Source organism: Dreissena polymorpha, chromosome 12 (assembly GCF_020536995.1).
Source record: "Dreissena polymorpha isolate Duluth1 chromosome 12, UMN_Dpol_1.0, whole genome shotgun sequence".
Taxonomy (NCBI): domain Eukaryota; kingdom Metazoa; phylum Mollusca; class Bivalvia; order Myida; family Dreissenidae; genus Dreissena; species Dreissena polymorpha.
Window position 1 is genome coordinate 56,771,034 of NC_068366.1, and position 11,855 is coordinate 56,782,888.

Below are 11,855 nucleotides of genomic sequence, written 5' to 3' on the forward strand. Positions count from 1 at the left end.
AAGGGGTCGAAACATACTAATAAAATAAGCTCTTGAACCCGTCAGCCAATCAAATTTGAGCTTACAAACGGACGACATAAGCTACATCTACGGAAACAAAATAGACCTGACAATAAATACTAGTAATTTACATTGAAATTGATAAAAGTCCCCTAGAACTGGTAAACAGACATTATATTTTGGATAATTGTCAAAGTTAGGACAGCAGATAAACAGAGAACGAGATATGTAGACAATGGTAACAAGACAGGCACAAACACAGGCAATCGGGAATTGTGTCGGAGGCAATAATTAAGAATTAATAAGTAAGCAAATCGATAGAAACAGAGAACTTTAACTTGTGAGAAGCAATAATTAAGAATCATTACATTTGTAAGTAAGTAAATCGATAGAAACAGAGAACCTACACTTGCGCACCTATTCTTATCAGTCATCGTCGTAATTTCCGCAAAAGTTTTAACAGCCGTTAAACATTTAAGATCGAATTGCTTATTTATCGAATGGCAACAACTTTTTTATCGACTAGTTTGCAGCCGAAATATAAAGCATCTACCGCGTGTCGATTTAAAAATTTAAACAGGTCGTTTCATAAACTTGCAGAAGATGTGAAAAAAAGGCATCATCATGGCGGCAACCATTTTTTCGAAACAAACTTTTTTCGCAGCAAATGGCAAATATAACAAGAGTTCTGATTGGCTGATGCCATTATCTAAAAATAAATGCTGGTCGAGCAGGATTTTTTCTGCTGTAGCAATAAATTCCTGCTAGACCAGCATCTAGATGCTGCTGGAGTAGGATTTTTTTTTCTGCTGAAGCAGAAGTTAAAGTTTCGACCCCTTTGGTGCGCCAAATTTTGCAGCGAGTAAAGTCGAGATATAAAGCGAATATTAATACGATATGAACGCTTATCACTGTCTTGTCGATATGGCTGGAAAGAATGGTATTTTAACAATGAATACAAGTAATAAATGATAAAAACCGGCGAAAAATACTTGTCTCGGCATGGGCTTCGCCATCTAGTGTGTTGCGCGATCCCCCCCCCCTCTGTATAACGTCATTTGAAAATTTGTAAACAAAAAAAGTAGTTTGGTCATGTTTTAGGTGCGTTTTAATTTGCATCAATAGTTGGTTCATCGGTAAAAGAAAAAAGGTCACTTTAGCGGATTATCTGATCAGAATGTGGCGTTGACTTGAAAATAAAATTGTTATATTGACCGATTTTAAAAACAACAATAAAGCGAAAGCTATTTCTGAATAAAACACTCCATGCATAATTATTTTCTCAATATGTATTTGTTGATTGCCACACGTTATTTACGCTTTTCAATTTTTATTGATGAATAATTGTGTTTTCTAGGAATTCTTCACTTGTTGGTGTGACCCAAAATACTTCATCGAGAACAAGGAGCAACTTGACGGTCCAACCAACCGAATGCTGTCTCAAGCTGCACGTGATAATCGCGTGTTCTTGTTCGGTGGTATGTATAAAACGTAGGGGGTTCAAATGTATGTATGTGTCAATTAAAAGCACGAAAGTTAAAAAAGAGTCGAATGGAATTCCCATGGGTCTAATTAAAGATACCAATTCAATGTTTGTCAGTCGAAAAGATGCACAGCTCAATTATTTTTTTTATAAAAAAAAATAGAAGTTAAAAAATGATGCCGATTGGTTTCCCAGGTACATTTCCGGAAGCCATTCCGGACTCAGAAATGCTGTACAACACGTGTCAGATATTCAACCCACGTGGCGACCTCGTGGGGATGTTCAGGAAGGTATACACATGTGTGGACCTCTTTGCGATACATGCTTTGAATAAGTTTGTAAGCAATTAGCTCGAACATAAGCAAAACACAAACATTGGAAGTCTTAAATTTGTTTTGCGTTAAAATGCTGGGCGAAAAGGAAAAGAAATCGGTTTTAGTGTTTAAAAAAGTATTATATACTTTTAAAAGAAAACGCATTGTTTCGATGTTTTTCACATTATTTATTTAATTGATATATTTGGACATTTTTTAACTCACTAGTGGACATGTTGAATTTTGGAGATCATCTTTCGTGTTTCGTGTGTAAATATTTAATTGACATGTCCTTATAAACGCTAATAATAATGGTTTTGGTATTTGGCTTGTAAAATCGTATCGTGGTTCCCCCTACATAGTATTAGTCTTTCCCATTTGGCAAAACTGCTTCCGCCGCAGGAGTAACTTGTTTTCCAATTTATGAAGTGATTAAACAATCTTTTTTCAAACTGTAATGCTTAGAGCCTAGGTTTTTGGTATTTAGCATTTTCATTTATCTTGTGGACCCTGCACATTAATTAACATCGTATCCAGCGTTAAAAACGGGCCGCAACCAGGGGTCACGTGATTTAAAAATACCCATAAACCCAAGTAGTAAATAAGTTTGAAAATCTTATTTGAAACCAAAAGTCAAAGACGTTTAATTTTTAAGATGTTCGATCAGAGTGTGGTCTTATATTAAGTTTGTTTAAACCATGTACCCTGAGTGAAAACTATACCGTAGTTGCCTAAATTTATATACACTTCACTTACAAAAAACTATTAACAAGTTATTATCTTAAACAAAGCATTGAGCTGTGGTAGTCGGTTTGTCTTTTTAAAATGTTCTTCTACTTAATTTGTTTTTATAATGCCCAGGGGGTTCACATTTTTTTAAATAAAGTTTTGTTTTACAACCGGATTGTGCACATTTTATTATTTGAAACTATAGAGCCTCTCGTTATGTACTTATTTTTTGTTCAGATGACGTATCTTAGTCAAAAGCCCCGGTCATGCAAACCTTATAAAAAAAATAACCTTTTCAAATGTTTTCAAAAAGATAACACTGGTAAACGATCAAGGGCCATATAAGTCGTTAGATCTTATGATCTATCCATGGTCGCAATTCCATTTTCCCAGCAAAAATAAAACATGCGTTAAGTAAACCACTTTTAAGTGTGCCAACTATTTCGCGGCAGCTGCACTTGTTCGACGTTGACCTTGGGCCAAGGATGAAGATTACAGAGTCGGAGATGATGGTTCCCGGGAAATCACTGACTGTTGTGGACACAGGTGACCATCAGGGTTGAGAACTTATAAAGGTCCTCGCGTTTCCAAATGGGTTGTACTTGTATGTTTCTGTAAATCTTTGGATGCATTTATAATCACTGAAATGCACTACATTGCCCGATTTTAAAAATAATGCGAAATATGTTGAAAAAACATATCAAACCTAATCGAACTGTAAAATTATCCCTGAAATGTCAAAACAACCGGGCCTGAGCGCCACCTCGGAAGTTGCATCGGCACAAATATTGGTGCATCTCAAAAAAGAGGTGGCGCGCGTGAATAACGGCCGTGAAACAGTGTAAATTTGCCATGTCAAAAATAGCTGTCCTTAGTGGAGACGGATCTGAATATTCCCTCTCTCAAACAGGGGAGTGGGCCATGCAGTATCGCTATGTTTGTCTGTTAGATCTAATAGATTAAAAATATAATTATTTTACCGATTTAAATGTGTTGGTCCAGTGCATACCTTAACAGTGCCTTTATATCATTACCAAGTATGGCAACAATACTTAGCTGATAAATTAGAAGGGGTCCAACGAGCAGCAGCCCGGTATGTCATAAATGATTTTGCATACACCAGTAGTGACACCCATATGTTACAGACCCTTCATTAGAATACCCTTGCCCACCGCCGCATGACCACTCCCTCATAATGCTGAACAAAACTCCCCACCAGATGGCCAACGTGGACCACTGTCACCTTACCCCTACAATAAACTTAAACTTTGTAATCCCACAATCACGCACCCAATATCACATGAACTCCTTTCTCCGCACTATAAGGTATTGGAACAGTCTTCCATACCTGGTCAGATCAAGCCCCGATCTCGTCTCCTTCAAAGCGAGACTCGGGGGAGGTTAAATTCTAAGTTATAGCCCCTGTTTTTACTTTTAACCTAACCATGCACTTCTGGAATATTTTTTACTTTACTGTATATATCTTAGTTACTTTCTCTTTTAGATGCACTTTCTTAACTGACTAACACTGGTTTCCCTGACAACGCACCTCCCAATTATAATCGTGATTGATTGTTCGGGAGTATACCGTAGATGTAGATTAGGATATCTATTAGAGACATGTGTTAACAGTTTGTTTTCATACAACGTCGCATATGTTGGACTGTTACTCCTTTTGCACGGACAAAACACGTGTTGTAGGCTTCTGTCGCACAGGGTTCGGAGTTTGCGTCGACCTTAGATATCCCGAGCTGGCCCGACTGTATGCGAAACGAGGTAGGTCAACGTTATTTTTTATATTGAATGAATTGATTAATTCTATTCTTAACAAGTTTTTACTTTGTAAGGTATTGAAAGTCTTCTTTTTTAAGGAACTTTTTATTAACCAGGTTTTCCAAAGGAAAAAACTGGTTATTAGATTTGCGAATGTCGGCGGGCGGACGGACGGGCGGGCGGGCGGGCGGGCTGGCGGAAAAAGCTTGTCCGGGCCATAACTTTGTCGTTCATTGTGAGATTTTAATAAAATCATTTGGAACATTTGTTCACCATCATTAGACGGTGTGTCGCGCGAAAGAATTACGCCGATATCCCAAGGTCAAGGTCACACTTTGAGTTCAAAGGTCAAAAATGGCCATAAATGAGCTTGTCCGGGCCATAACTATGTCATTCATTTCGAGATTTTAAAATCAATTGGCACATTTGTTCACCATCATTGGACGGTGTGTTGCACAAAAGAATAACGTCAATATCTCCAAGGTCAAGGTCGACACGACTAAAAATAGATTTATTTTTAACAAAGGGGTTAATTAGAAACAAACAGATCAGTTTGAGTTGTCTCCCTTTATCAGACCTTTTTTTTCATATTAAAAACCTGGTTTTGTCCCTTGTTATATATGTATTCATTTATTTATTAATGAACTACAAATGCAAGTTAATCGGTAACATGCAAATGAAAATTTAAAAAGGTCATTTTGATGATTACATCATCTAATAAATGACTTTATAATAAAGGATGAACTAAGCACTGTATTTTATTATATGTAGGCTTCAAACAGGATCGGGACATCATTAATTGTTTAACAAATTTGTTTTAAGTTGATTGCTTGCAAGCTGTATGCTTTAGATATTTAGACACTGTCTAGTCCATTTCAGAGAAATGATGAACCCCCAGATCGTCTAACTACTACGATAACATTGATCATTGTTAAAATAAATTAGTAATATTCTAGAAAATAATACATTAACAATGGTTGGTGACTGATGCTGATTATTAATTGAGCCGCGTTCTGGGAAAACTGGGCTTAATGCAAGGGCAAAAAGTGTCGTCCCAGATTAGTCTGTGCAGTCCGCAGATGCTAATCAGGAACGACAATGACCTTTATGGATTTTTTGTTAAAAGAAGTCTCTTCTAATTGAAAATCTGATTCCGATGGAAAGTGACTGCACAGGCTAATCTATGATGATACTTAAAAGGTTAAAGGTGCGGTTTATAGTCTGCTTCGATAACGTATGCATGTTCAGCCGACTTTGACATTAACCCCCCTTAATGCACAATCGTTTAGCCCAGTTTCCCTGAAACAAGGCTTTATGTAACCCCCCCCCCCATATGCCCACTGCAGGTGTGGACCTGATGACGTACATGGGAGGGTTCAGCCTCACCACTGGGCCCCACCACTTACAGGTGCTGCAGCGGGCTCGAGCCATCGACAATCAAATATATGTCGCCAACGTCGGGCCTGCCAGCAACCACGATGCACCCTACGTCACATACGGGCACAGTGCTGTGGCTGACCCATGGTAAGTCATGGTGTAAGGATGCGTCGTAAGTTAGCGGGTTCTAAAGCGGCAGTGCTGACCCATCGTGAGGGGTGACATTATAAGGCGCCTTCTGTCACGCAGGGTCATATCAACTTCGCTGACCCATTGTAGTGACGTAATGAAACGCCTTACGTCATGTACAGTCATAGCACCATTATCAACCCATGATAAGTAGAGACGTCATGAGCCGCCTAACGTCGCATAATGTCACTGTTACGTCGCCGACTTATGATCAGCTGTTCCGCTTAAGAAAATATCAAGTGTTCGATTTTAATATGTTTATCTGGCAATTATCAACCATTGGAAATCCTTGTGAGAAGAAAACAAACTATGATGCGCAATATGTCATCAATGACCGTTGCCGACAGTGCACTGACTTCATTTGACCCTTATGAAAATATGTATTGACTCACTTTCCGTTTATGATATGAGCGTGTATTTAACCGAACACAAACATAACTTGTCATGTGTATCAATATGCTGGTGTGATGTTGCCTTGATATCGGATTAACTCATTTATCCACGGTCATTTAATGTTTGGTGTTAGCCTAGCAGTATACATTACGACCTGACCATATTCATAATACCCGGTAGTCATACATGAACAGCAAAATATGAATAGACTTAGCTTATTTTAGCAAGGTGTTTCACACAATTCGTTATTTATCTTTTCCAGGGGAAGGATTATTGGAGAAACTGGTTCTGATGAGGATATCGTTTACGCTGATATTGGTACGGGCATTGTGCAGATGGCTTTCTAATTGACCGTATCAACCTCATTAGTTCATATACAGTACTGTTGTTAAGAACTCTTTCGCGTAAATACTGGTGTTAGGCGAAATAAATGTGTTTCCACTAACTCCAATCACAGCATTTGTGTGTGCCGATTGTTAAAGACAGTATGCACGATTGTTATATGTGTTTAATTGTAATATATTGATAAAAACATGTTACAATAGCACAAAATAGGCAAGAAAAATAATACATTGAAGACGAATCCTATAAAATGCAGCAAAGACAAATTAACGAGCCGATTGTGACGAAGGTATTTCGTACATAGCGTTCGTCTTGTAATAAGGATCGGAGTTTGTGTTGGCGTGTCATATGAATAGATATCGTTTCAGGAAATTAAAATGATCCGTTAATTTAAATTTAAATTCACAACGTACATGCATGATATACATGCTAGCGAATTCGACTGTACAAACATTTTCGATTTCAGAATAAATTATATGGCTTACATGTATTTCGCATTTTTCGACACATGCTCTTCTTAACATATATTTTTATTGATATTGAAATATATGTATAATAAGTTTTTACACATTTTGTTTGAATTCATAAACATTTGACAAAATCGTGCACACTCTTTAACTTTCGTTTTGATTTCTCGGTTGAATTCTCGATCATTTTTGCTAATTTCTTTAAAATAACTATTGAGTTTGTGATCAATATTTGCATCATTAAATCATATTCGCTTAATTCACTTTAGATCTACTTAAACAACATAAAGGAAGAATGTTAAATAATGATTTGAAATATGTCCCCTCGCTAATGGCTTATGCAGATTCTTAATAACTTAGAAAATGTTTGAAAAAGTTACCGGTAACCATAACACATTTTTGACAACCTACCTAACCTATTTTTGGGCGATTTTAGTTAGAAACAAATGATATTTTACGGTCATATTTATTAAAATCCATTTTGATAACATTTGCTTTCTTAACTTTAGCCACCGGGATACTAATATGCATTTGATGTTAATATAACTGTACTATCATTTATCACGCAATCTTACTTCTTTCCTCAAATGATGGGTTTGTACTGTGTAGTGATGCAGTGTGCGTTTGCTTAAATGTCAAGGGAAGTCTTACTGAAGCCTACATATCAATGTTCAAATATTGTTGTGTTCTTGTACTTCTAGTCAAGATTCTGGCCATAGTGAGCACACAGGGTAATAGTGTCGAGAATTCTGGTCAATAATAGTGAGCTTACAGGGCAATATTGTCGAGAATTCTGGCCAAAAATAGTGAGCATACAGGGCAATATTGTCGAGAATTCTGGCCAATAATAGTGAGCACACAGGGCAATATTGTCGAGAATTCTGGTCAATAATAGTGAGCTTACAGGGCATTATTGTCGAGAATTCTGGCCAAAAATAGTGAGCATACAGGGCAATATTGTCGAGAATTCTGGCCAATAATAGTGAGCATACAGGACAATATTGTCGAGAATTCTGGCCAATAATAGTGAGCATACAGGGCAATATTGTCGAGAATTCTTGCCAATAATAGTGAGCATACAGGGCAATATTGTCGAGAATTCTGGCCAAAAATAGCGAGCATACAGGGCAATATTGTTGAGAATTATGGTCAATTATAGTTAGCACACAGGACAATATTGTCGAGAATTCTGGTCAATAATAGTGAGCACACAGGACAATATTGTCGAGAATTCTGGTCAATAATAGTGAGCACACAGGGCAATATTGTCGAGAATTCTGGTCAATAAAAGTGAGCACACAGGACAATTTGTCGATAATTCTGGTCAATAATATTGAGCACACTGGGCAATATTGTCGAGAATTCTGGTCAATAATAGTGAGCATACAGGGCAATATTGTCGAGAATTCTAGTCAGTAATAGTGAGCACACAGGGAAATATTGTCGAGAATTCTGGTCGATAATAGTGAGCACACAGGACATATTGTCGATAATTCTTGTCAATAACAGTTAGCACACGGGGCAATTTTGTCGAGAATTCTGGTCAGTAATGGTGAGCATACAGGGCAATATGTTCGAGAATTCTGGTCAATAATAGTGAGCATACAGGGCAATATTATTGAGAATTCTGGCCAATAATAGTGAGCATACAGGGCAATATTGTCGAGAATTCTGGCCAATAATAGTGAGCATACAGGGCAATATTGTTCTCTGGTCAATAATAGTGAGCAAACAGGGCCATATTGTTGAGAATTCTGGTCAATAATAGTGAGCACACAGGGCAATATTGTCGAGAAATCTGGTCAATAATAGTGAGCACACAGGGCAATATTGTCGAAAATTCTGGTCAATAATAGTGACCATACGTGGCAATATTGTCCAGAATTCTGGTCAATAATAGTGAGCATACAGGGCAATATTCTCGAGAATTCTGGTCAATAATAGTGACCATACATGGCAATATTGTCGAGAATTCTGGTCAATAATAGTGAGCACAAAGGGCAATATTGTCGAGAATTCTGGTCAATAATAGTGACCATACATGGCAATATTGTCGAGAATTCAGGTCAAAAATAGTGAGCAACCATGGCAATATTCTCGAGAATTCTGGTCAATTATAGTGACCATACATGGCAATATTGTAGAGAATTCTGGTCAATAATAGTGAGCACACAGGGCAATATTGTCGAGAATTCTGGTCAATAATAGTGACCATACATGGCAATATTGTCGAGAATTTTGGTCAATAATAGTGAGCACACAGGGCAATATTGTCGAGAATTCTGGTCAATAATAGTGACCATACATGGCAATATTGTCGAGAATTCTGGTCAATAATAGTGAGCACACAGGGCAATATTGTCGAGAATTCTGGTCAATAATAGTGACCATACATGGCAATATTGTCGAGAATTCTGGTCAATAATAGTGAGCACACAGGGCAATATTCTCGAGAATTCTGGTTAATAATAGTGAGCACACAGGGCAATATTCTCTAGAATTCTCGTCAATAATAGTGAGCACACAGGGCAATATTCTCGAGAATTCTGGTCAATAATAGTGACCATACATGGCAATATTGTGTTGAGAATTCTGGCCAATAGTAGTGAGCAAACAGGGCAATATTGTGTTGAGAATGCGAATATTCCAGTGATATAAGAACCATTAAAAGAGGCACTAAATTCGCTCAAGACATCTCATTTAATTGACTGTGTGTAAATGCTTCAAAATTGTGGGCATACCTGTCTGTCACACATCTAGGTTAGCTTAAACCTATATCTTTAAGCTCGATTGTATCAAAAGTCTTAGGATTATTGAAACGTTATCTGCATAATCTGGTAAGTTTCCCGGGTAGAATCATTACGTTGTATCTTTGGTGGAGATCTAAAGATCGCTCCGGAAAAAGGGTGATCGAACCAATGACCTCCTGGTCGCAAGGGGGACGTCATACCCACTAAGCCCCTGCGAGCGATCTATTGTTTTTTAATTTGCGCTTCTATGGTTCCTGTTTACTGACTGACAACATACTGTATTTCAGACCTGGACCTCATTGCCGACACTCGTAGGAGGCTGCCTGTGGATCACATGCGCAGAGACGACCTCTTTGAGACGCGAGACTTAACAGGAGAGCAAACTTAACTTTAGTGGACTTAGAATTCCCTATTGTCATAACATGGTTGCTTGTAATTCTGATATGTAATTAAAGCAGTTGCAGCCTAACACTTAGGCCACAATTAACGGATAAGCTTGGAGTAGTATTTGCCTCACCTAGTATTCGTAAAATGGATTTATTCTGCGCCATTTTTTTATAAAGAAGGGTTGCTGTTTTTCTCTTCTCTTGATTTATTTGAATCTACTTATTTTACGTCATATATCAGTTCTGTTTTTATTTGTAATGGTAGTACGAAGCGGTATGAATTGAACGGGTTTGGCAGAAATGTTCAACGCAATAGTACAATGTTTTGTACACTTTGGGCTGGCCTCCCATTATTTGAGTTACAACAATTTTTTTATTACACTTGCTCGCTCCAATATTGTTTTACCTAAGTCCGTAAAACAGTTTATCAAAGTGTTGTGGCCTTAGTTGCTCTTTGTCACATGGTTCACTTCACTTTTGAACCAGAATGGTTAACTGTTATACAAGTGTATTTTCAATATTTGTTATTAAAAGTTTTTTGTACACTTTAAGCTTTGTTTTATTACATGCCATGTACAAGGCAAATATTGTGTCTAAATTAGATGGCTTGTAATCTGCCATAGGTGGAACAGAGTACATTATGAAGTGCAGTTTGGTCTACATGTTGTATTGTGTTTATGTTATCCATTGTCATTGGTAAATGCCCACCCCAAGACAGTTGGTGAATTTGTGCCACGTGCAGCTTTTGTTATCCTACTGCGAGACCATTGTAGATGCAATATTGTGATACATATCTACATAAAACGTGTGTGACTGCAAATTATGAAACGATATCTATTTCATAGAAATACATGTAACTGTTTTCATCTTTATCATACAAATATAAATGTTTTAATGATGTATACCGAATACATGTATATAAATATTAAAGGTTGAATTGTATTAGCTGAACAAACAAAGAACTATGGTTGATCTGTGTTTATGCCTTAAACATAGAAATATAAATGGTTCTATTATGTTGACCCCTATAACATTTATTGTTGAATAAGGATAATTTATTGTTTATGTTGCAGAGGCTTTACCTTTTATTGTTAATGTATATAACTGTATTAAAAAGTTGTTAATGTAAAAAAAAAGTTGCAATTAATGCTTAGCATACAAGCTTTGTCCAATTTTCCATACCTGCCACTCTCAAGTTAATTTCCCCTCTCAACAATTTCTAGTCCGAGTTCTAGTAATCTAAATTTATACAAGGCAGACCAAAAGACAACTCAAAACTGCGCGTCAACTATTTTACCTTCAAATTAAGGCCCTGACCATGAGCCATTAGGAATGACCCATTTGATTTACACATATTCTTCAGATCTCAATGACATTAACTTTTCATGAAAATTCTTCAATTTGTATAGAAGATATGAAGCAGAGACAACAAGAGCTGAGTTTGTGAAACACAATGCCCCCTACCACGCCGCTTTGAAGCCATAAGATATATTTGACCTTGACCTTTCACCACTCAAAATGTGCAGCTCCATGAGATGCACATGCATGCCAAATATCAAGTTGCTATCATCAATATTGCAAAAGTTATGACTAAGATTAAAGCTTTGGGACGGACACACACATACAATGACAGACAGACAGGCCAAAAACAA

The 11,855-nt window shown here is 37.2% G+C and overlaps 1 protein-coding gene across 1 annotated transcript in view; it reads left to right on the forward strand.

The window, feature by feature from the left end:
- LOC127853117 (omega-amidase NIT2-like) overlaps positions 1–10,748 on the forward strand; it is a 17,669-nt gene extending 6,921 nt beyond the window's left edge. The window contains exons 3-9 of the mRNA XM_052387347.1: positions 1,358–1,478; positions 1,679–1,773; positions 2,979–3,072; positions 4,228–4,302; positions 5,646–5,823; positions 6,521–6,576; positions 10,105–10,748. Of these exons, the coding sequence (XP_052243307.1) occupies positions 1,358–1,478; positions 1,679–1,773; positions 2,979–3,072; positions 4,228–4,302; positions 5,646–5,823; positions 6,521–6,576; positions 10,105–10,205 (720 nt within the window). The 3' untranslated portion in view covers positions 10,206–10,748. The remainder of the gene's footprint in view (positions 1–1,357; positions 1,479–1,678; positions 1,774–2,978; positions 3,073–4,227; positions 4,303–5,645; positions 5,824–6,520; positions 6,577–10,104) is intronic.
- Positions 10,749–11,855: the final 1,107 nt, after the last annotated feature.